A 25,096-nucleotide genomic window follows, 5' to 3' on the forward strand; every position below is an offset into this window, starting at 1 on the left:
CTTTGAACCATTGTCCTCTGGAGCAATTTTACTGCATTAGTGACCTAGATAAGAATGAATTTAGTGCTGCGGCTTGGAAAAGAGGACTCCTCATTATGGACATCGGTTCTTAATGCCAACTGAAAACTTCAGCAGCTTATTTAAAAGGAGCTGGACCTAGATGTACTCAACACCATTAACGCAGAGTCAACAGCTTTCACAGTGGCAGCCATCTGTTTCCCAGTGACACTATATTCTCGTCCTTTGCAATGCTGTAGAAATATCTCAGTCAAAATACAGAGAAGCCAAAGATAGCTGATTTGACAGGAATCATTTCCTTGAAAGGAATTTCCCATAAGTTTCCATGCCTTTATGAGAACTTTTGTGTCCTTTTAAAAATTCACTTCTATAAACAAATCATGCAAATTTATGTAAAACAGAATTTCCATGTTGTTAGCATCTAATTTCTTTTTTTTAAACCCTTACCTTCTTCCTTAGAATCAATACTGTGTATTGGTTCTAAGACAGAAGAGTGGTAAAGGCTAGGCAATGGGGGTTAAGTGACTTGCCCAGGGTCACACAGCTGGGAAGTGTCTGAGGCCAGATTTGAACGCAGAACCTCCCGTCTCTAAGCCTGGCTCTCAATCCACTGAGATATCCAGCTGCCCCCTATCAAATTTCTTGAGACAAGTTTGAGTAGAAAAATAATTTGGGAGGTGGAGTCAAGATGGCAACTTAGCAAGCAGCAAAAGTTCAGACCTCATGGAAGACCCTTCCTTAACTGATACAGACTGAATGCTCCTAGGGCACCAAAATTCAATCTGAACAACAGGACAGAAGCGGGGAACCCTCCTTCTGGATTCAAATCAAAAGGTACGCCCCCCAAAAGTCGGAATCTGAGAATACTCAGGGCTAAGGGGAAGGCAGAGGGTAGGTCCCAGGACCCCTCCCCCACAACCCAGAGGGCTGAGCCCCCAGCAGCAGCGGGAACCTCTGAGCAGGCAAAGGTTCCTGGTTTGGAGGGTCTACCTTGTGAGCAGTGGGGCACCAGGCTTGGAGCATCCAGCTTGGACAGCGGGGAGGAAGCCAGGGAGAAAAGGGCTGTGGCTGGGTCCCTCCATCTGGCTCCAGTCTCACCATTGCCTTGGGGCACATCCAGACTAATCCAGTTAAATCTAATCCCATCAGAACTCCTCAGAGTTTAGGGAGGCGGGCAAAGGCACTTGCAGACAGCTGAGAAGCAGCTGGAGAGAACTGGAGAGAGCCTGGGCGGCCCAACCTTCCAGGAGTCTTCAGCACCTCAGAGCTCCATACCACATACAGCCCAGCCGAGTTGAACTCAATCCAATCAAAAGCCTCCAGAGGACAGGGAAGCTAACATTCCTCCCCTAGAGACTGTACCAAGAGATCAGACAAAGCTCCAAGAGAGGAGACTGACAACCCCAAAACCAAAACAAAATGAGAGGAGCAAGAGCACAGCCAAATATGGGGAGCAAAGAAGGGGTAAACTCGAGCAAACAACAGAAAAAGAAGAAAGAAATTACAATAGACAGCTTCTGCACAGGTAATAAGCAAAGAGCGAATGAAACAGAGTGGGAGGACCCAGCAAAGGAAAAATCAGAAATCCCAGCGAACTGGATACAGGCTTTGGAAGAACTCAAAATGCAATTCAAAACACAATTAAGAGAGGCTGAAGACAATTGGGAAAAGAACTTAAAAACTAAGATAAGTCATCTGGAAACAGAAAATAGTATCTTGAAAGCCAAAATCAACCAGCTGGAAAATGAGGCAAAGGAGATGAAAGATGAGGCAAAGCAGATGAAAGATGAGGTGAAGAAGATGAAAGATGACCTCCAAAGAAAATCCGACCAAAAGGAAAAGGACGACCAAAAAACTAAGGATGAAATCCAGTCTTTAAGAACCAGAATACAACAACTTGAATCGAGAGACCTCACAAGGCAGCAGGACACTATAAAACAAAACCAAAAGAATGAAAAAATTGAGGAAAATATGAAGCATCTCATTCACAAAACAGAGGATTTAGAAAATCGTTCAAGGAGAGACAATTTAAGAATTATTGGCGTACCAGAAGACCATGACAAAAGAAAAAGCCTGGACATTATATTACAGGAAATTATTAAAGAAAACTGCCCTGAAATCCTTGAACAAGAGGGAAAAGTGGAGATTGATAGAATCCACAGATCACCTCCTGTACTTAATCCCCAACTGACAACATCCAGGAATGTTATAGCCAAATTCAAGAACTATCAGACCAAAGAAAAGATATTACAAGCTGCCAAGAAGTCATTCAGATACCAAGGAACCACAGTGAGGATAACTCAGGATCTGGCTGCATCCACACTGAAAAAAAGAAAGGCATGGAATACGATATTCCAGAAAGCAAGGGAACTAGGTCTACAACCAAGAATCAACTACCCAACAAAACTGACTTTATTCTTACAGGGGAAAGTATGGTCATTTAACAAAATAGAAGAATTTCAAGAATTCGCAAAGAAAAGACCAGACCTAAACAGAAAATTTGATGTCCAAGCACAGAACTCAAGAGAATCATCAAAGGGTAATTAAAAAAGAGGGGAAAAAAGAAAAACAAAAACAAAAAAAATTTTAAGAGACTCAATAAGTTAAAATGATATGTATCCCTATAAGAAAAGAGGTCATTGGTAACTCTTAAAAACTGTTGTTATTAGCTGGGAAGCAAAAAGAAGTATACTTAGAGGGAACAGCAACAAACTGTATAAGATGAAAGGACAAGACATAAATAGGTATATAGATATATGCATGCAAAAATACATACGCATGAGTATGCATATATATATATATATAACTAGAGCTTAAAATAGGTTAATGTTAAAAGAAATGGGAAAAGAAACAAATGGGGGTAAATTTATATGTCATAAAGAAGCTCATGGCGGGAGGGGGGAGAACATCAATACACTGGAAGGGTAAAGAGGTCAGAGACAGGAAATACTCAACTTTTATGTGCTTTGAAAGTGACTCAAAGAGGGAAAAACAATCCAATCCATTGGGGGCAGAGAATAGATTTGCACCCTATAGGGGAGTAGAAGTGTAACAAACGGTCTGGTGGGGAGGGAAGCAGTACAAGAGAATGAGGGAGCGGGGGTTAATTTTAGAAAGACTACAGGGAAAATAAGGGGGGGGGGATAAATAGGGAGGGAGGTAGAAAGGGAAGTAAAATAAGGGTGGGAACAAGGGGGACTGTTCAAAAGCAAACATTGGTGTAGAAGGAAATAGTGAAAGAAGAAAAGGCAGGTAAAGGAGCAGAAATCAAAATGCTGGGAAATACACAGCTAGTAATCATAACTCTGAATATGAATGGAATGAACTCACCCATAAAACGCAACCGCATAGCAGAGTGGATTAGAGTCCAAAACCCTACCATATGCTGTCTACAAGAAACACATATGAGAAAAGTAGATACACAGAGGGTGAAAGTAAGAGGGTGGAGCCAAATCTATTGGGCATCAGCTGACAAAAAGAAGGCAGGAGTCGCAATCATGATATCCGACAAAGCCAAAGTAAAAATAAATCTAATTAAAAGAGATAGGGAAGGTAATTGCATCCTGATAAAAGGCAGTATAGACAGTGAGGAAATATCTGTACTTAACATGTATGCACCAAATGGCATAGCATCCAAATTTCTAAAGGAGAAACTAGAGGAACTCAAGGACAAAATAAATAGAAAAACTATACTAGTGGGAGACTTGAACCTTCCTCTATCCAAACTAGATAAATCAAACCAAAAAATAAATAAGAAAGAGGTAAGAGAAGTGAATGAAATCTTAGAAAAATTAGAGTTAGTGGACATGTGGAGAAAAATAAATAGGGACAAAAAGGAATATACCTTCTTTTCTGCAGCACATGGTACATTCACAAAAATTGACCATTTATTAGGGCATAAAAACATTGCAAACAAGTGCAAAAGAGCAGAAATAATAAATGCAACTTTTTCAGATCACAATGCAATGAAAATAATAATTAGTAAGGGAACATGGAGAGGTAAATCAAAAATTAATTGGAAATTAAACAATACGATTCTCCAAAACCAGTTAGTTAAAGAACAAATCATAGAAACCATTAACAAATTCATTGAAGAAAATGACAATGATGAGACATCCTTTCAAACCCTATGGGATGCAGCCAAAGAAGTACTCAGGGGGGAATTTATATCCTTGAGTTCATATATTAACAAATTAAGAAGGGCAGAGGTCAATGAATTGGGCATGCAAATTAAAAAATTAGAAAGTGAACAAATTAAAAATCCTCAGATGAAGACTAAATTAGAGATCCTAAAACTCAAAGGAGAAATTAATAAAATTGAAAGTCAAAGAACTATTGATTTAATAAATAAGACTAGAAGCTGGTACTTTGAAAAAACAAATAAAATAGACAAAGTACTAGTCAGCCTAATTAAAAAAAGGAAAGAAATAAACCAAATTGACAGTATCCCAGATGAAAAAGGAGACCTCACCTCTAAGGAAGAGGAAATTAAGGCAATCATTAAAAACTACTATGCCCAATTATATGGCAACAAATATGGCAATCTAGGTGATATGGATGAATACTTACAAAAATATAAATTGCCTAGACTAAAAGAGGAAGAAATAAATTACCTTAACAACCCCATTTCAGAAAAAGAAATTGAATAAGCCATCAAAAAACTCCCTAAGAAAAAATCCACAGGTCAATATGGATCCATAAACGAATTCTATCAAATATTCAAAGAACAACTAATCCCAATATTAAACAAACTATTTGACAGAATAGGCCAAGAAGGAGTTCTATCAAATTTATTCTACAACACAAACATGGTACTGATCCCAAAGCCAGCCGGGTCAAAAACAGAGAAAGAAAACTATAGACCAATCTCCCTAATGAATATAGATGCAAAAATCTTAAATAGGATACTAGCAAAAAGACTCCATCAAGTCATCACAAGGGTCATCCACTATGACCAGGCAGGATTCATACCAGGAATGCAAGGATGATTCAATATTAGGAAAACCATCCACATAATTGACCATATTAAGAAGCAAACTGACAAAAATCACATAATTATCTCAATAGATGCAGAAAAAGCCTTTGATAAAATAAACACCCATTCCTATTGAAAACACTAGAAAGTGTAGGAATAGAAGGGCGTTTCCTAAAAATGATAAACAGTATATATCTAAAACCATCAGCAAACATCATCTGCAATGGGGATAAACTAGAAGCCTTTCCAATAAGATCAGGATTAAAACAAGGATGCCCATTATCACCTCTATTATTTAACATTGTACTAGAAACACTAGGAGTAGCAATTAGAGAAGAAAAAGAAATTGAAGGTATTAAAATTGGCAATGAGGAGACCAAGCTATCACTTTTTGCAGATGATATGATGGTTTACTTAAGGAATCCTAGAGAATCAGCCAAAAAGTTACTCAAAATAATCAACAACTTGAGCAAAGTTGCAAGATACAAAATAAACCCACATAAGTCATCAGCATTTCTATATATTTCCAACATAGCTCAGCAGAAAGAATTAGAAAGATAAATTCCATTTAAAATCACCCTAGACAATATAAAATACTTAGGAATCTATCTGCCAAGACAAACACAGGAACTATATGAACTCAACTACAAAACACTTTCCACACAGCTAAAACTAGATCTAAACAATTGGAAAAACATTGATTGCTCATGGGTGGGACGAGCTAACATAATAAAAATGACAATCCTACCCAAATTAATTTACTTATTTAGTGCCATATCAATTGAACTACCAAAAAACTTCTTTACTGAATTAGAAAAAAACATAACTAAGTTCATTTGGAAGAACAAAAGATCAAGGATATCCAGGGAAATCATGAAAAAAAAAATGCAAAGGAAGGAGGACTCGTACTCCCAGATCTCGAACTATATTACAAAGCAGCGGTCATCAAAACAATTTGGTACTGGCTAAGAGACAGAAAGGAGGATCAGTGGAATAGACTTGGCGTAAATGATCTCAGCAAGACAGTTTATGACAAACCCAAAGACCCCAGCTTTTGGGACAAAAATCCAGTATTTGATAAAAACTGCTGGGAAAATTGGAAGACAGTGTGGGAGAGATTAGGTTTGGATCAACACCTCACACCCCACACCAAGATAAATTCAGAATGGGTGAATGACTTGAACATAAAGAAGGAAACTATAAGTAAATTAGATGAACACAGAATAGTATACATGTCAGACCTTTGGGAAGGGAAAGATTTTAAAACCAAGTAAGACATAGAAAGAATCACAAAATGTAAAATAAATAATTTTGACTACATCAAATTAAAAAGTGTTTGTACAAACAAAACCAATGTAACTAAAATCAGAAGGGTAGCAACAAATTGGGAAACAATCTTCATAAAAACCTCTGACAAAGGTTTAATTACTCAAATTTATAAAGAGCTAAATCAATTGTACAAAAAATCAAGCCATTCTCCAATTGATAAATGGGCAAGGGACATGAACAGGCAGTTCTCAGCCAAAGAAATCAAAACTATTAATAAGCATATGAAGAAGTGTTCTAAATCTCTTATAATCAGAGAGATGCAAATCAAAACAACTCTGAGGTATCACCTCACACCTAGCAGATTGGCTAACATGACAGCTATGGAAAGTAATGAATGCTGGAGGGGATGTGGCAAAGTAGGGACACTAATTCATTGCTGGTGGAGTTGTGAATTAATCCAACCATTCTGGAGAGCAATTCGGAACTACGCCCAAAGGGCGATAAAAGACTGTCTGCCCTTTGATCCAGCCATAGCACTGCTGGACTTGTACCCCAAAGAGATAATAAGGAAAAAGACTTGTACAAGAATAATCATAGCTGCACTCTTTGTGGTGGCCAAAAATTGGAAAATGAGGGGATGCCCTTCAATTGGGGAATGGCTGAACAAATTGTGGTATCTGTTGGTGATGGAATACTATTGTGCTAAAAGGAATAATAAAGTGAAGGAATTCCATGTGAACTGGAACAACCTCCAGGAAGTGATGCAGAGCGAGAGGAGCAGAACCAGGAGAACATTGTACACAGAGACTGATACACTGTGGTACAATCGAATGTACACTAATGGACTTCTCCATTAGTGGCAATGCAATGTCCCTGAACAATCTGCAGAGATCTAAAAAACACTATCCACAAGCAGAGGATAAACTGTGGGAGTAAAAACACCGAGGAAAAGCAACTGCTTGACTACAGGGGTGGAGGGGACATGACTGAGGAGAGACTCTAAATGAACACTCTAATGCAAATACCAACAACATGGAAATGGGTTTGAATCAAGAACACATGTGATACCCAGTGGAATTGCGCGTGGGCTATGGGAGAGGTGGTGGGAGGGGGGAGAGGGAAGAAAAGAAAATGATCTTTGTTTTCAATGAATAATGTTTGGAAATGACCAAATAAAAATAAAAAATAAATAAAAAAATAAAAAAATAATAAAATAATTTGGGTTTTGGGGATCAGGGACAAACGGAGCAAGGGGCTTATGCACCAGACTGTGGAGATCAGAGTAAGGCCAAAAGTTTAATACCAAAACTGGTTATCTTTAAACTATGAACAAAATAAATCTGGAAAAAAAGATGGCACATTTTTTTGATGGGAGGAAGAATGATTAAACAGATTGTTGTATATGAATGTGATGGAATAGTATTGCGCCATTAAGAAGATGAAGATTAGGAATTCAGAGAAACATGGGAGGACTTGTATGAACTGGCACAGAGTAAAGGAAGTAGAAACAGAGTCCCAATATATACAATGAGTACAGTAAGGAAAACCAAAGAGCTTTGTGCATGCTGAGTAGCTCTAATAGCCAATCTTGGCCCCAGAGAATAGATAATGAACCCCATCGCATCTTCCTCCTTTTCTTGGAGAGGGACATGTTTCCCCCAGGGAAAGGGCAGGTACAAGAGAGCAGGGAGGGTTTCATTTTTTGTCTTTTTATCTCATGTGCCTAGCCTAGTGCCTGGTGTACAGCAGCCACTGAGTGAATGAGTGGTTGTCACTTGATTTATTGGCATGGTTGCAATATGTGGTATGTGCTGTCTTACTTGGTTACCTTGTAAGCTGGCTTTACCTTAAATGATTTTCTTCGTTAAGCAAAAGGCTCATTGTGTGCGGGATGGTGAGATTTCAGAGACAAGTGAAATATAAACATAAAAGAATCCACACAATTTTCATTACAAAATTACACGAAAATATATGTGTACATGCATACACACAGCAATATTTTTTCCAGACATCCTGAATTGAAAAGTCCCCTTTGAAGATGTGGAAGGTTTGGTTTTTTAAGACAACTAAAACAGATAAAATCCCAACCTGCAAAATCAAGTTAGAGAGGAGAGATGGATCCTAACACAAACCTCCTGAATGCCAGAGCACAGGCTGGCCAGGCAGCAAGGAATTAGAGGCAAAGTAACGTGAGCAAAAGGTGTAGAGTTATAGACAATTCAGCCCTCAGCTTGGCTTCCTCTGGCCAGCTGTCAGTAAGAGCCAGATGGAGATGAATATCCTATAATATCCCAGGCCAGATAACTACCCCACCATGGGGTTATTATCCCCCCAGGAAGGGATGGAGGCTGTTGTGTGTCTCATGTTTTGTGTCTTCCCTGAAAATACCTCCTAGTAATATTATTTATTACTTTTTGCCCATCACTCTCTTGGACACTGGGTTTTTTTTAACCCTCACCTTCCATCTTAGAGTCAATACTATGTATTGGTTCCAAGGCAGAAGAGTGGTAAGGGCTAGGCAATGGGGATGAAGTGACTTACCCAGGGTCATACAGCTGGGAAGTGTCTGAGGCTGGATTGGAACCCAGGACCTTCCATCTCTCAGCCTGGCTCTCAATCCACTGAGCCAGCCAGCTGCCCCCCTTGGGCATGACGGAAAAGTCAATTCCACTGAAAACCCCCTCTCCCTCTTTCCCTACATATTTATCTCTCTCTGTCTTCTTCTCACTCTTTTATTTGTGCATGTATATCTATCTATCCATATTTATGAGTATGGATATATATTATTATAAATATTATTAAATATTGTTTTGTAGTTATTGATAATGTAATATCTGTAGTTACAACAAATATTGTAAATAAATATAGATATTCTTGGAGAAGTTTTTTTTTTAGTTTAAGGTTCCTTAGGTATAAGGTCTAAAACTTAAAAGTAATCAAAATAATCAGCAAATATTTGATGAACATCTTGCCTTGTACATAGCACAAAACTTGTCATGTAAGGAAGGATAACGTATGGGAGAAAATTATATCATTCAGTTGAGGAAATAATCCACAAACATAAGTTAAAATAAAGTCAGTGGTTAATCCATGAAGAATTGCTTTAAGGGTTATAACCCTTTCTATATTGGATCTTATTCCAATATCTCACAGCAGCTCTCTGGGGATGGAGTCGGAGATACCATGACACTAATTTCACAGTTTAGGAAATTGTGACTCATTGAGGCAAAGTGACTTTTCCATGCTCACTGATTCAAAAGTCATCATTCTAACCATTGCCCATCAAAAATGTTTCAATAATAAAAGTTTATATGTGTTTGATAAGTCATAATTTCCAAAGTATATTTACCTTTGTTATTGCATTTGGAAGTAGAAAGAGAATCAAGGAGAAAATAACAATGATATGGTACCCCTTATTTGTGGGATGCAGCCAAAGCAATACTTAGGGGGAATTCTCTATCTCTAGATGCACACAACAATAACATGGAGAAATAGCAGATCATTGACATTATCCTGCAAATAAAAAGAAAACTTGAAAAATAAGAAATTTAAAATCCCCAAATAAACATCAAAATGCAAACTCTCAAATTAAAGGAGAGATAAAGAAAATTGCAAGCAAAAGAAAACAGGAGAAAAGTAACATTGAATTAGTAAGCAAAACTAAAAATTGGTTTTATGAAAAAACAATTATAGAAAAATTTGATTAAAAAAGAGAATCAAGGCACAAAAATGTGAACTGAAATCTGTCCTCAGATATAACTGATCTAAACCTTCTACCTCCCGAGATACCGAGCCAGTTATTTCAACTCTGTCTGTCTCAATTTCTTTACTTATAAAATGAAGATAAGAATCTTTGGGTTGTTGTGTTGATGAAATGAGATGATAATGGTGAAGCACTTTTCAATCCTTGACTCGCTCTATAATTGCCCTTATTATTATTTACTTATGATACTCCTCTATGAAGCCTATCCAAGAGCATTCTACCTAGATGAAGCTTAATAAACAATGGGTGAATGAATGAGCCCACTTCTCTTCATTGGGCACAGCTCTTGGATCTTAAAATGAAATATTGATTTAAAGTAAATATAATTCCAGTTTGTTAAAATTCTGAATTCAGAAGTAAATGTGGGAACTCTGGTCATCTAGCTGTCTTTGAAACATCAAACTGGCTCTGGTGTATATTGCTGCTGTATTCCATCCCAAATCCTCAGGAAAGTGTGCCCTGAGAGCACTTGATGTTCTGCACTCTAAAACACGTTTTGCAAACTGACAGTCCAAGGACACTCTGAGTAAAGCTGCTACTCCTGTCTCCCAGTTGGGGAAGGACAAGATATCTGTGTGCCCTAGACAAAATTTGAAAACTGTGCCCCCTGTGGGTTACTGCATGGCAATGCCTTTGAGCCCTCATAAAAGAAGCCATCACAAAGTAAACACTGTTTGTTCTTCCATGGAAAGTAAAATTTCGCCAGGTCATAAAAATATGAACATGGATAAAATTAATCTAAAATGGCCTCTGTGCCCTTTGGAGTGGCATGCCCTCCTTGCCATTCTTGCCCCTGGCCCCAACGATCTGATGTGTTCATTTTATCAGTGTCAGAAACTCTGGGCTTGGAAGTTTACTCAATGGCAGACAGCAAACACCCTTTTATAACTTAATAGATGCCAATAGTTAAGTAAATTCTTATTGATTTCCAAAACAGAAATGTGGCAAAATGTAAAATGATCCAGTTCAGTATATAAGAACTAGAAGACAGCTCAAATATTGCCGAGTCCAGCCCCTTCTTTTTACAGATGAAGAAACTGAGGCCAATAGCTCTGCCTAAGAACTTCGTCAATTAAGCTGTTCAAGTTCCCAAACTCATTTTCTCAGACTTGGGCTGAGTGCATACAAAGTGTCTTGGTGGCAGTAATACCATATGCTTATATCTTCCTTTCTTTCTATATGTGTCTCTCTAATATCAGGCTCTGTGTGTGTCTTGTGGGTTTTCCCCTTCCTTTGTGGTAGCAAAGCTATGAGTTCCTTTCAGAACTTTCAAAAAGCTGGGTATCATTGAACAGTTTATAACCACAATTGAACATCCATGGCATACGTTTTACAGATGTTTGCTTCTTTGATTCTTCAAAATGAAAACATCCCTTCAGATCCTCCATAACTTTACAGATGTTTCTTTAGATTTTTGTCATGTATAAAAGTGTCCCAAACCTTCAGCTATCTCTGTATGTATGCATCCATGTAAGAGGTAGCCATCCCCAGGGGAGAAAGAATGGGCCATGGAGTCAGGAAACCTGGGAATCAGTCCTGCCTTACCCAGAGACTGAGCAAGACCAAAGGTACCCTCTATGGTCTTGTACAGTACCCCCACCGTGCCTTTAAACAATTTTTGAGGACTATACATTATGGCAAAATCATCTACATCTGGTGGAGAGGAGAGATTTCTGGGATGAAATTACAGATCTGGGTCAAAAATTTCCTTATTTAAATACTGCTATGTTTGGTTGTTTCTTCCATTTAACTGTCCTCCAGCAAAACAAGGAGCTATGGATTTTTTTTTTGGGTGGGGGGAATGATCTTGAAAACATGAGTAATCCTAATATATCTGCATAAGACTTTAAAGTATGGGAAGCACTTTTCATACATTATCTACTTTTAACCTCACAACAACTCTGGGAGGTGGTTGGTATTATTATGCTCATTTAACAGATGAATAAACTGAGGCAGAGGTGAGGTGACTTGCCCAGGTTTACAGAGCTAGTAAATGTTTGATACAAGAATCAGACCACAGATTTTCTGAGTTTCAGATGCAGCTTTAGCACTGATGCAGCCAAAGCCATCAAGTATTTCTTTAAAGTTATTAAGGAGGCATTTGATAATTTCCTTGAACTAATTAAGAAATATTCCCAATTTCAAGGCACAGGGGTATGGCCTGAGGTAAGGTGATTCTGTCCATACATTAAGAAAATAATAAATGTCAAACTTCAGAGAAAATATCCCTTAATCACTTTATTTGCCTGGATTATCTGGAAACCAATAGTCCATATACAGATATTTGCAAACCAGCTGCTTCTTCAGGGGTTTTTACATAAATAACCTCCCCAGGCAAGGTCCCCCCCCCCCTTTGGTAGTTTGGGATTTTGAAAGCTATTCAGGTACTTAAGCTGTTGTTTCCTATTGCATTCATTTAGGATCCTTTATAGAACATTAGGCTACTAAGGTGTTAACCTGGCAATAAGGAACATTTGTTCAATCGGTAGTTCAGAGCAGAACAGAACCTGGGAAAAAATCAATACAGAGACTGGTCAAAAGAGTCGTCTAAGTGAGCAGCTGGGTAGCTCAGTGGATTGAGAGCCAGGCCTATAGATGGGAGGTCCTGGGTTCCAATCCAGCCTCAGACACTTCCCAGCTGTGTGACCCTGGGCAAGTCACTTAACCCCCATTGCCTAGCCCTTACCGCTCTTCTGCCTTGGAACCAATGCACAGTATTGATTTCAAGATGGAAGGAGAGCGTTTAAAAAAAAAAGAAAAGGAAAGGAAAGGAAAAAAGTCTTCTAAGGTTCTCTCCTGCTAGAAGCTTCTTGTCTTTAGGAGAGAAAGGTGGGGGAACTGGGAGAGAGTCGTCCTAGCTCGGGTGTCTTCCTGGATCTGCAGGTCCCTGCACGATCAGGGCCAGTGGGCTTGGCATTGGGCAATGCCAGAGCAGCCTCCGAGAGGTATTTTTAGCCCCTATAAAAGCTCGATGTCGTTTTGGCTGTTGCTGCTGTCATGACCATCTCGGTTTGGGGATCGCGTGTCCCTCCCGGGGCTGAGCCCGGGAAGGCTGGGCTGGTGTCACAAAGGTTTCCTGTGTGTCAGCAAATTTCGTTTCGCCTGTGACTGTTCCTTAAGACTTGAGTAATCAAGAACGAGCTATCTGCAGGAACAGGCGCCGGAGCCCGGGCCGCCCAATCATCTGGGGGGGGCGGGGGGGGGCAGTCACTCAACCAGCAGTCTTCTCCTTCGCTCCCTCAGGCCCCCACCTCCTCCCTGGGGCCCCCACCCCTGGCTGCAGAGCTCCAGGAAGGGTGCTCCGAGGGGGCTGAGAGGAACCGCCCCCTCCGGCAACCGTCTCGGGCGGCTAGCTTCCTGGCTCAGTTCTTGCTTGAGTGGCGGAGAGGAGGGAAAGCCAGGAGGCTGGGCTGGGGCTCGGCGTGGAGGGAGGGCGGTTGGGAGGGAGGGAAGGAGGCCGAGAAGAAGGGAGGGAAGGAGAGAAGGAGGCACGCCCCTTAATTCCCGGAGGAGAGCAAGCGAGGGCTCCTGGGCGAACTCTGGCCCCGGGGCTCCTCCTAACTCCACCCCCTGCTTGCTTGCTAGCTCACTCAATCACTGGCGGTCCTCGTTCTTCAGCTGTCTTCCAAGCTCCTGCCCTTGCCCTGTGTCCGCTGCCCTCTGCCCAGCGACCCCGGCTCTGCTTCCGTGGGAAGAACGCCTGGGACTGGGCGCTGCCGCTGAGGGGGACCCAGCGAAAGGAAAGGCCAGGCAGCACTCGGACTCCCCAGCCCCGGCTGCCAAGGGAGATGGGGGCAGGGGCCCCAGGCCCCCCAGCAGCCGCGGTCGCAGCCACAGCCGCACAGTCGGGTCCCAGGTAGCCGGGAGAAGAGCGCAGAAGGAAAGTTGAGCTCTGCAGAAGGAGGAGGCGCAGCCGGCGAAGAAGCCAGAGTCGGAGCCGGAGCCGAAGAGGGGGACTGATTGCTGGTGGGGGAGCCGGAGCCCGGGCGGGCCGGACAGTCGGAGCTGAGCCGCGCGGAAACAGGGGCAAGCAGGCAGCTAGATTCGCAGCAGGAGCCGGCCTGGGCAGCTCCCCGGTGGCGCGCCCTTGAGGCCCCGGGGAGCGGCCGCCACAGACCAGCCAACGCCTGGCATTCCGTCCGCTGGGACCGGCAGGTTGGCAAGTCTGGGGGTTAGGGGGTAGAGGTGCGCCTGGGCGATCGGAAGCAGCTGGCCCTCTGCCGAGAAGCGGGCGAAGGACTACGGGGAGGGCGAGCCCGATGGGAAGGCGCGGCTGCGCATCTGGAGAGCCCGGCGCTGCCCGCCAGGGCGAGCGTGCCCCCTTGGCCCCCTTCCTCTTCCTGCTGCCGCTTGGCTGCCCCGCGCCCGATCTGCCTCTGGGCAGATGCTCCCTCTTCCTCTTCCCAGATCCCTCCTCGCCCACTGAGGCGGCCCAGCCATGACCGACGTGCCGCTGTGGTCCGTGCTCCCCAACGGGACCGAAGTCCCCCCTGCCCTGGGCTGGGCGGCGGGCAACGCGTCGGGCCCGGCCCCCAGGTGCTCCCTCACTAAGACGGGCTTCCAGTTCTACTACTTGCCCGCCGTGTACATACTGGTGTTCGTCACGGGCTTTCTGGGCAATAGCGTGGCCATCTGGATGTTCGTGTGCCACATGAAGCCGTGGAGCGGCATCTCCGTGTACATGTTCAACCTGGCCCTGGCCGACTTCCTGTACGTACTCACGCTGCCCGCGCTCATCTTTTACTACTTCAACAAGACCAACTGGGTCTTCGGCAAGACCATGTGTAAGCTACAGCGCTTCATCTTCCACGTGAACCTGTACGGCAGCATCCTCTTCCTGGCCTGCATCAGCGTGCACCGCTACACAGGTGTCGTCTACCCGCTCAAGTCCCTGGGCAGGCTCAAGAAGAAGAACGCCGTCTACATCAGCGCGCTCGTGTGGGCCGTCGTGGTGGCCGCCATCTCCCCCATCCTCTTCTACTCCGGGACGGACCTCCGCGGGAACAAGACCACCTGCTACGATACCACCACGGACGAGTACTTGCGCAGCTACTTAATCTACAGCATGTGCACCACGGTGGTCATGTTCTGCGTTCCCTTCGTGCTCATCCTGGGCTGCTACGGGCTCATCGTGCGCGCCCTCATCTACAACGACCTGGACAACTCGCCCCTCCGGAGGAAGTCCATCTACCTGGTCATCATCGTGCTCACTGTCTTCGCGGTGTCCTACCTGCCCTTCCACGTCATGAAAACGCTCAACCTGCGAGCTCGGCTGGACTTCCAGGGCCCGGGGATGTGCGCCTTTAATGACAGGGTCTACGCCACTTACCAGGTGACCAGGGGGCTAGCCAGCCTCAACAGCTGTGTCGACCCCATTCTTTACTTCCTGGCCGGGGACACTTTCCGGAGGAGACTGTCCAGGGCGACCCGGAAAGCTTCCAGAAGAAGTGAGGCAAACTTGCAGTCTAAGAGCGAAGACATGACCCTCAACATATTGTCCGAGTATAAGCAGAATGGAGACACGAGCCTCTGAATTTCAGCACTCGCGGGCTGCTCTGGGGTCATTTAAAAAAACAAAACACCGTGAAAAGCAAACAAGCTACAAAACCTAACCCAGAGAGAAATGATAAATAGAGCCAGAAGCACTGGGAGGGAGGGAGGGTCTGGGCTAAAGTTCTGGAAAAAGAATTCCTTTGGTGAATTTCGAAAGACTTTTGACTTTTCTAAAGGGGAAGAGAGAAAGACAGACCCACAGACAGAAAGACAGAGGCAGGGAGAGATAAAGCATTGATTTTTTTTTTTTTCAAATTGGATCATTTCCCCTAAGGTTGGTTTATTCAAACAGTAATCTCCATTAAATACACTTAATTTATGCTATTTCAAAATTTTCCTCTCTCAAATGTACTTGTAGGCATAGGTACAAACACTCACATTTCTAGTTGGGATTTTCTTGTATTCATCATTTCTCCAAGATATCTGACTGGCTTTGACTTTAGGTGGTGCACCTGCAGTCTTTATTATGATTATTTTGCTACTTTGCAATTCATATTAGCACTCACTCTACTGATTCTCCACATCCTCTAAATATTTAGGATTAGGTCAAATCAGAAAGCAATTCTCCAGTTCTTTAGGTAGCAAGTGAGGTGGCCCCTGGGGTTTGAAAGAATCAAACATTTTCTGTCACTTTCTGAGCATGAATTGCTGACTCTCTTCACTTGGACTCTGGCTAGACAGAAGTCGTTGAGGTGAAAATCTTGAAAGGTGATGATTTTCTAATTCTAATTTTCAGAAAAAAAACTTTATTATATCTCGGGTGCTAAATACTTGATGATGGAATTCATTAATTGTCTTGGATAAAGTAACAATTTTAAATTATGATAGTAAATGGGTTTTGTTTCCTATGAAATGTTAATATGTTTGAAATCTCCTTAGGTAAACATGCTGTTTATTGGCAGTGTTGCTGTTTAATACCATAGGGGTTTGTTTGTTTTCCAGGATGAGCGCATCCACATCTGCAAAAACATCCCAAAACAAAACAAAACTCTGAACTGATGACTTATAGGGCAAACTGGCTAACGTTGAGTTCACATGTTAAGGCAAAGTGTAGCTGGGTATGGTTAGTATTTGGGTGTGATTGGCAGCTTTCCAAAATCTACATGCTCTAGATATTAAAAAAAAGAATAGAAATGAAGCCACAGGGGCTAAAGTTAATTGTTGTCATGTAGGGACCAGTACAAAAGTTCTGGGGAAAAGGACCTTTTTGAGTTATTGTGAAAGATGTTTGAAAGTATTATAACAGTAGTTGAACGTGCATAAGTGATAGAAAAAAATCGTAAAGTTTACAAATTTGGCTTATAAAATGACAAAGCATGATTTACTTTCACTAGTCCTTGTTTTTAAAACTGGGAGATAAAATACTGTATTTAAATACCTAAGAGCATTGCTTGATAGCATGGCAAAGCAGGCTGAGTGATTAATTATAGAAATCTTTTTAATTTTTTTTTAAGAATTTAAAAAGATGGGGGGCAGCTGGGTAGCTCAGTGGATTGAGAGCTAGCCCTAGAGACGGGAGGTCCTAGGTTCAAATCTGGCCTGAGCCACTTCCCAGCTGTGTGACCCTGGGCAAGTCACTTGACCCCCATTGCCTAGCCCTTGCCACTCTTCTGCCTTGGAGCCAATACACAGTATTGACTCCAAGACGGAAGGTAAGGGTTTAAAAAAAAAAAGAATTTAAAAAGATGGCTAATGGGGGAAAGGGTCATTTATATATTCCAGATTTGCTCCTCTGGGCATTAATTGTCAAATGCTTCAGATTTCTCTAATGAAGCTCATTCTGTGTTTAAACACATTTTTAAATTACCACTCAATCCCATCCCTGTATTTTTTTCACAATAATACAACTATATTATACAAACTTATTGAGATGAATATACTCTACATCCCCTACACAATCACAAAGCTCCCATTGTACTGATGAGATCAATATTAAGGATGGTTTCATTTTGTAAAGTGACTCTGCAGTTGACAATTTTTTCTTTTTAATTCAGAGACTCCAAGCAGGGAACTGCCATGGTCACCAATTATATTCTTTCAGAGTGGAATTAGATCTTGAAGTAAATATATGGGACACAAAGTGACAGATGAATTAATGCTATATTTGTCATTAAATAACTTTGTAGAGCTGGAAGGATCCTTTGAGATCAGCTAATCCAAACCCCTTGACTTAGGGTGAGGAAACTCAGTCCCTGAAAGATTGGTGATAGTCTTGGTCTGTACATCTGTAAAACCCTTGGGTGTGTCATCTGTTATCTGTCATCATGGATCTGCAGTTTTACATAGGGTTTTACATGTTACATGTTACAGTTTTACATGACTTGTTTTAGTCACCAAAATGCATTTAGCAAATCCAATGCCAGTGAAATGATAGTAGACAGTGATTGATATTTCAAACCTAAGTAGAACTTTGCTAAAGTATTTTGTTGTAGCAATTTGAGAGGTTATTTCTAAAATCATTGGCAGGAGAATAGAACACAAGATACAAACCATTTGACTATTTACCTGAGTGATGTTATCTGTAGCAACATTAAATACATGAATGACAAAGAAAAAAGGGAACGTTTGTGCCTGACCCAATAAGTGGTACCCCAAGTATTCCACTTACTTTAGGGTCCTTTTTAGATCCCAGGACATCCAGGCCTAGGCAGCAGGTTGCTTTCCATGCTAGCCTAACCCTATGGAACATGGACATTCAGCATTTCTTTCAGATCCTAGAAAACTTTCAGAGTATTTGTGAAACGAGTCTGGGGAGTTACAGAATGACTTGAAGTGTCCTTGTACTATTTGGACTGTTTCTTTCTATTTCCTACTTTATACCTCACATAGGAGACTGTAATTACTTACATAAGGAATCCTCAAAACCATGCCAAATGGAAACAAAGATTGACTTGGCTCACTACTTCCAAGTAGCCACCACAGCCCACGGGGATCTCTTCCTGCTAGTTGCATCCATCCAGCTTGAAATCAACTGAGGATCAAGTTGAAGTGGTATCCCTTTGACTGCAGCAGGGCTCTCACCTCATAAAGCCTGGAAAGACATTTCATGGGCCTGGAGGATGTGTGTTCTTAAATCTTGAGCAGGCACTATGTTGGCATTACTGAGACATGTGAATTTGTTAATATGCTCTCATTTATCAGTTCATCAAAGTACTCAAAAGAGATGAAAAGTGCAGAACCCAGATGTTTCTTAGCACCTGAGCAGTCATTACTGAAAGCCTGCCAAATCGATTTGCTCCTTGATCTGAGTGGGTAAGAAATTGAGAAGATCTGGTGTGCGGGAGTCAGGATTTCTAAGTTCAAATCTTCATGGGCCAATCAGCTAGCCCCCTGGTGAGTTCAGATTCCACAACTCATCTTTTCCCCCATTGTTAAAATGGAAATAGAACAACAACTCTGTCACCAGGGCATTTATGATTCTGAAAAATGCTAGAGACTCATAAAATATGCCATCCTTGTTTTCCAGAACCACTCAATCCCAGGCATTGGCTTAGCATTCCTATGTGGATATCAGCTGTGATGTGGAAACATGCCCAGGAAATCTGTTGAAACTACTAACTTTCCTCTTAGAGGAGACTAAACTGTCTTTGGACACAAAAGATGTCATTAATAATAGGGACTGGAATTGCACCAGCAGCAGCAGAGACTGAAAGTTTGATACTAGATGTCAAATCTGACCCATCCATTATGTCATAAAGCTTAAGCTTGCTGGTCATCGTAAAGACTATTACCAGATTATTTATTGATGAAGCAACTGCAGTCCATTAATTGTACAGATAGGATTGAAAACTTTCCTTGGAAGAGCATTTTTGATCCAGAACAGTGATGTAAATTCTATTTATTAAAATGTATATCCTCAGTAGAGCAGAGAGCTGTATTTGAAATCCATAATATATGTGGCATGGTGAAAATAAGAAGAGAGATTTCACAGATCTCTATGCTTTTCCAAGTCAGTCTCTTAAAGAATTGGGTCCTCTTTGAATCATTCTTTTTGTACAGATTATAATAATTGCTACAAGTCCACTTTGTGAAGCTACTTGTTCAATTTTCCCCAACAAAGTACTTGCATGTTTACCTTTTAAAATTGGATTTCTGATTTTATATGTAAAGACTCAATTTTGTGTCAAGCAAATAGAGGATCACACAGCAAATAGAAAATATTTTAGTCTAACTGGGTCTGTAAGGTATACATTTTGTGAGATTTTGCAGTCAAATTTTTACTACCATTGTAAAAAAAAAAATGCATGAAACCCATTGGTGACCACTATTTAAGAAATGCAACAAAGTTGATCTCTATTCCAAGCACATCCAAGTCAGTGTGCTTTACAAAACTGGTGGAGAGGCATCAGAGACTCAGCCTTGGAGTTTAAAGGAGAGCTCTTAAAGGGAAATGCAGAAAGAGAGGTGGGAGGATGTGGCTGCTCCATCCCCTGCTGCTCCAGTGAGCTCTGTTTACATTTTCCCTAAATGGCTTCTAGCCTGTATCTCTTGGTCAAGTGAAATAGCCTGGACTTGCTACTTTTCCCAGCATTTCCGAGCATTTCTGGGTGGCACTCTCACATCTTAAGTATCATCCTAGCAGCTGTAGGCTTGCTGTTGCTTTTATGCATTTATGTTCAATTGCCCTGCTGGAGCCCTCGTTTTAGCTCCAGGCATTTTCTAGAGTGAAAACTGTGTGACTTGGCTGCTGAGTTATGTTACAACTTTAAATTTCCTGTTAGATACTTTATGATACAAAGTTTTGCCAATTAACATGAAGGGAAAGTGTTTGCATTACATGGTAAATGTTCTGTGCATTTCGATTGCTGTATTTCAGTGCTCCTGTGAAAATGTTTATTTTTATATTTTCTGTTAATGTAATATTGTTGATTAAACTAGGTTTATTTGTGATGAACAGTGCCATTTTATTTGCCTGTGGAAACCGTGTACTTGAAATTTGAGGGCTTTCTCAGGTTCAGTTAAAATAATCAGACTACAAGAAAAAAAGACAATGAATTAAATGCTCACCATTTTCTCTAGAGCATCATTCATTTGCATGCTGGATGTTTTTCCTGACCGCTTTTTAACATAATTCTTTTTTTAATTAGTGGTGGTGTTATTTCTTGGCACTCGAGTCCCTAACTATTTTCCAGTGGTTACAGAATTTCGATGCAGCCAGGAGTTCTTGATATCATAACTAAAAAGGCATCTAAGCCTGAAGATAACTCAATAAAATGATGAAAAGATGTTTTGTGGGTCTTAAGAGTCTTGCAGTGTTTTGACAATCAGAGCTTGTCTGGGTCCTAATGTGTATTGTTTTCAAGATTTGTGGAAATAGTGCAATTGTTCAAATGCATAACTTGACTGTAGTTCCAGCTGGGAAGTGCTGGGAGGACATCCATTCCACTTCCTCCTTTCAAAAGTGAGGAACCCGGATGGCAGAGAAATGAAGCAGCTTATGCCAAAAGTAGCAAAGCCTTTTTGAACCCAGACCCTCAGATTCCAAAATCTATCACTCAGTATTTGTTGAAGCTTGCCTATTAGAGTAGGGGGTTCACATTTTTAGCATCATTCCCCTTTCATATCCTGCCCACGTTCCCCTTTTCAGAATCATTTGCTTTTTTAAAAATCCTCTTTGAAGGAATTGCTATATTTCACTTAGAGGATAAAGAAATAATTTTCTACCACTGAAATTCACAGAATTTCTGAAATCTATGCACAGGACCATAGTCCTCAGCTTAAATATCCCTTCTTTAGAGAATAGATTTTAAGAACTGCAAATCTTGGACATCATCCTTCATTTTACACATGAAGAAACTGAAGCTGAGAAAAAGTTAATTAATTTGCTATGGTTACACAGAGAGTAAAGAGCATAGGCAGCATTTGAACACAGATCTCCAGACTTTAGCATCAGGGCACTTTCTTTCAAAGCAAGTACAATCCAGCAAAAGCCACAAAGTCTATGCTGTAGCAAACAGGCTGATTAACACCTATATTTGAATCTATTAAAAGTATCCCGGGGGGCGGCTGGGTAGCTCAGTGGATTAAGAGCCAGTCCTAGAGATGGGAGGTCCTAGGTTCAAATCTGGCCTGAGCCACTTCCCAGCTGTGTGACCCTGGGCAAGTCACTTGACCCCCATTGCCTAGCCCTTACCACTCTTCTGCCTTGGAGCCAATACACAGTATTGTTTAGGTAAGGGTTTAAAAAAAAAAAAAAGTATCCCACTTCTTTTTGCTGGACACCAACTATATTGCCAGGTTCCCGAATAGCTCTGCCCTTTCCCACAACTGACAGCAGCAGGTTACCAACCTGCTGATGATCTCATTTGTGCCTAAGGCTAGGGCTTCTGCAGACACCAGGCTCATATTTAAGACTATTAGGCTTTCTTTCCCCAAATACAGAGGTCTGAATTATGAGCCAAATTCTGAATGCTGCCCTAATAGGTACTTACCTTCCTATATACTAATTTGGATGGAAAATACTGGTCTTTTTCAAGCTACTTAACATCCCCTCCAATTACTCTGATGCTAACATTTTGTTTTTGTTACCTATAATTAGGCTTAAATAGCAAAGGACTACAGGGAAGGATTTCATTGTTATTTGCAATATAATAATAACTTTTCACCTTTATGTACTGCATTAGTGATTTCCAAGCATTTTCTTAATGGCAATCATACAGGAAAATTAGTAATAATAGCTATGCAACTCTGAGCAAATCACTTAACACTGTTTGCCTCAGTTTGCTCATCTGTAAAATGAGCTAAAGGAGGAAATGGGACGCTACTCCAGTGTCTTTGCCAAAAAAATCCTACATGGGGTCACAGAAGAATTAGATATGACTGAAAACAATTAAACAACAACAGTAGTAGTAGTAGTAGTAGTTGGAATTTACACAACATTTTAAGGTATACAGAACACTTTAAAAATGTGAGCTTAGGGGGCAGCTGGGTAGCTCAGTGGATTGAGAGCCAGTCCTAGAGACGGGAGGTCCTAGGTTCAAATCTGGCCTGAGCCACATCCCAGCTGTGTGACCCTGGGCAAGTCACTTGACCCCCATTGCCTAGCCCTTACCACTCTTCTGCCTTGGAGCCAATACACAGTATTGACTCCAAGACGGAAGGTAAGGGTTTATAGAAAAAAAAAATAAAAATAAAAAAATGTCAGCTCATATTATCATGCCGAGAACCCTGGGAAGTAGGAGCTATCATAAGGATAGCTCCCCATTATTAAATGGGATAACCCCATTTTACAGGTGAGGAACCTGAGTGTTAAATGGCTTGCCCAGGGGTTGCCCAGTAAGTGTCTGAGCCTGGATTTCAATTACCACGTCTTCTTGACACTAGGTCCCACTCTCTGTCCACCATTTCACCTGTCATCCTTGAGACAATGTGAGCAAGGGTGGCACAGAGCTCTACCTACACTGTAGCATTTGAACTTTATTCCATCCCTGGGAGGTAGGTACTTAAGGGATGATTCTCCCCATTTTGCAGAAGATGAAAATGAGCTTAGAAATTTCCCCATGATCACCTGGCTAGTCGTTGCCAGAGGCCATGCTACTTTTTCATAGCTTGTTCCCTACAACCTTCTTGGGAAGAAGGTGACACTTATTTAATAGCAGTTCCTATTTCTATACTACTTTAAGGCTCATGGGAAATGTTTTTCCCACAATGACCCTGCTAGATGGGGAATGCATATTACTCTTAATTTAGATGTACAGAGAAAACAGGTCCAGAATGATTTGTTCTAATCATGCAGCTAACAAGTGGCCAAACTATGACTCTTTGTAGCATCCAGAAGTTCTCTGAGAAGGGTGTGAAGGATGGAGCCTAGACCTCTGACTTCATTCATTGTAGGGAAATCCCATGAAAACAACTCCTTTCATGAAGGAAGATTGGAAGGAAAGAAGAAAGCGAGCGTTATTAAGCGCTTACTATGTGCCAGGATCTTGGGTAGCTAGGTGGTATAGTTCATTGAACACCCAGTCCAGAGTCAGGAAAACAGTTCAAATCCTGACTCAGATACTTAATAGCTGTGAGATCCTAGATAAGTCCCATAACTCCATTTGCTTAATTTTCATCTTTAAAATGAGTCAGAGAAGCAAATGACAAACCACTCCAGTGTCTTTGCCAAGAAAACCTCAAATGGATTGTGAAGAGTTGGACAGGAATGATATGATTGAACAACAGCAACAATGTGCCAGGATATTGGGCAGTTAGGTGGTACATTGAATAGAGTCCTTGGCCTGGAATCAGGGAGACCTGAGTTCAAATCCAGCCTCAGATATATACTAAGTGACCCTGGACAAGTCACTTAACACTGTTTGCCTCAGTTCTTTCAAGTTCGAAAGGAACTGGAGAAGGAAATGACAAACCACTCCAATATCGTCACCAAGAAAATCCCAAACTGGGTCACAAAGAATTGGCTATGTCTGAATAACAATTAAAATGGACTGGGAACTGTGCTATGTGCTTTCCAAATAGCATCTTATTTGGTGACTCTTGTGTAGCTTAGACTCTTGTAGAGTTGCTTAGAGCCCTTCAAAGTTAAGGGACTTTCTCAGGGTCACTCAGCTGGGATGATTCAGAAGCAGGACTTGAACTGCAATCTTCCTGAGTGAGTCTGGTTCTCTCTCCAGCTGTTTCTCACTGAACTGTTACATGGGAATCTTTTGATGGAGAAGCAGCAGAAACTATTGTTAGTACACCTGCTCACATCAGGGATTTTGAGGAGACCAGAGAGTCCAGATTTTGTTCTTATTGCCACATTACCCACCAATTAGCAATACTAAAAATTTCTCTGCTGCTTCTAGAATCATTTGTGCAGAGCATATTAGCCATGAAGTTAGTAATGCTTTTTGTTCTTCTTCTTGTCTATTCATTCAGAGAAGACTTCTTTGTGACGCTCTGGAATATCTCTCATCACTTATCCCTTTTTGCCAAGGGACATTTTTCTTTCTTTCTTTCTCTTTAAGATCCACAATACATTACCAGGGAGATGCTGGATAGCTTTATTGGATAAGAAAGTAAGCTTTGGAGTCAGGAAGATAGAGAAAAGTCCTATTTCTCAAATAGACTGACAGCATAAACAAATCACTTTATCCCTTAGTGACAATAATAATACTTGAAGGTCATGAGTTATTAGAAAGTGACTGTTCTTGCTTAATGGAAGAACTCCACATACTACACTGCCTTCCTTTTTAGCCCAGCCTTTCCTGTACCATTATTGTTGTTCACTTGTTTAGTCATGTCCACCTCGTCATGATCTATGGACCATAGGTAGTCATGGGGTTTTCTTAGCAAGGATACTGAATCATTTGTCCTTTCTTTCTCTAGTAAAGCAAATGAATACTTTATGTTTATGTATGGTTTTTGTCTACTCCTTTCTATTACTTTTTACATCTTAAACTTTTTCCATTATTATATGATTCCTGTTTTCTCCCTCCCCTCATCCCTCCCCATTCCCAGAGTTGACAAGAAATTTCACTGGGTTATTATTAACTTCTGCAAAAGAGTAATCCTTTAAAACCAAAACCCCGGGG

The 25,096-nt window shown here is 41.3% G+C and overlaps 1 protein-coding gene across 1 annotated transcript; it reads left to right on the top strand.

Annotated features, from left to right (window-relative positions):
* Positions 1-12,255: 12,255 nt before the first annotated feature.
* P2RY1 (purinergic receptor P2Y1) lies at positions 12,256-20,803 on the top strand. Its single transcript, XM_056808224.1, has one exon. It carries the CDS (start codon positions 14,464-14,466, stop codon positions 15,556-15,558), a length of 1,095 nt encoding a protein of 364 aa, XP_056664202.1. The 5' UTR covers positions 12,256-14,463; the 3' UTR covers positions 15,559-20,803.
* Positions 20,804-25,096: the final 4,293 nt, after the last annotated feature.

Source organism: Monodelphis domestica, chromosome 8 (genome assembly GCF_027887165.1).
Source record: "Monodelphis domestica isolate mMonDom1 chromosome 8, mMonDom1.pri, whole genome shotgun sequence".
In the NCBI taxonomy this organism is placed as follows: domain Eukaryota; kingdom Metazoa; phylum Chordata; class Mammalia; order Didelphimorphia; family Didelphidae; genus Monodelphis; species Monodelphis domestica.

What these genes read in the sequence shown, in the direction of transcription:
- P2RY1 (XM_056808224.1), top strand. Translation starts at nt 14,464, where the DNA reads ATGACCGACGTGCCGCTGTGGTCCGTGCTCCCCAACGGGACCGAAGTC.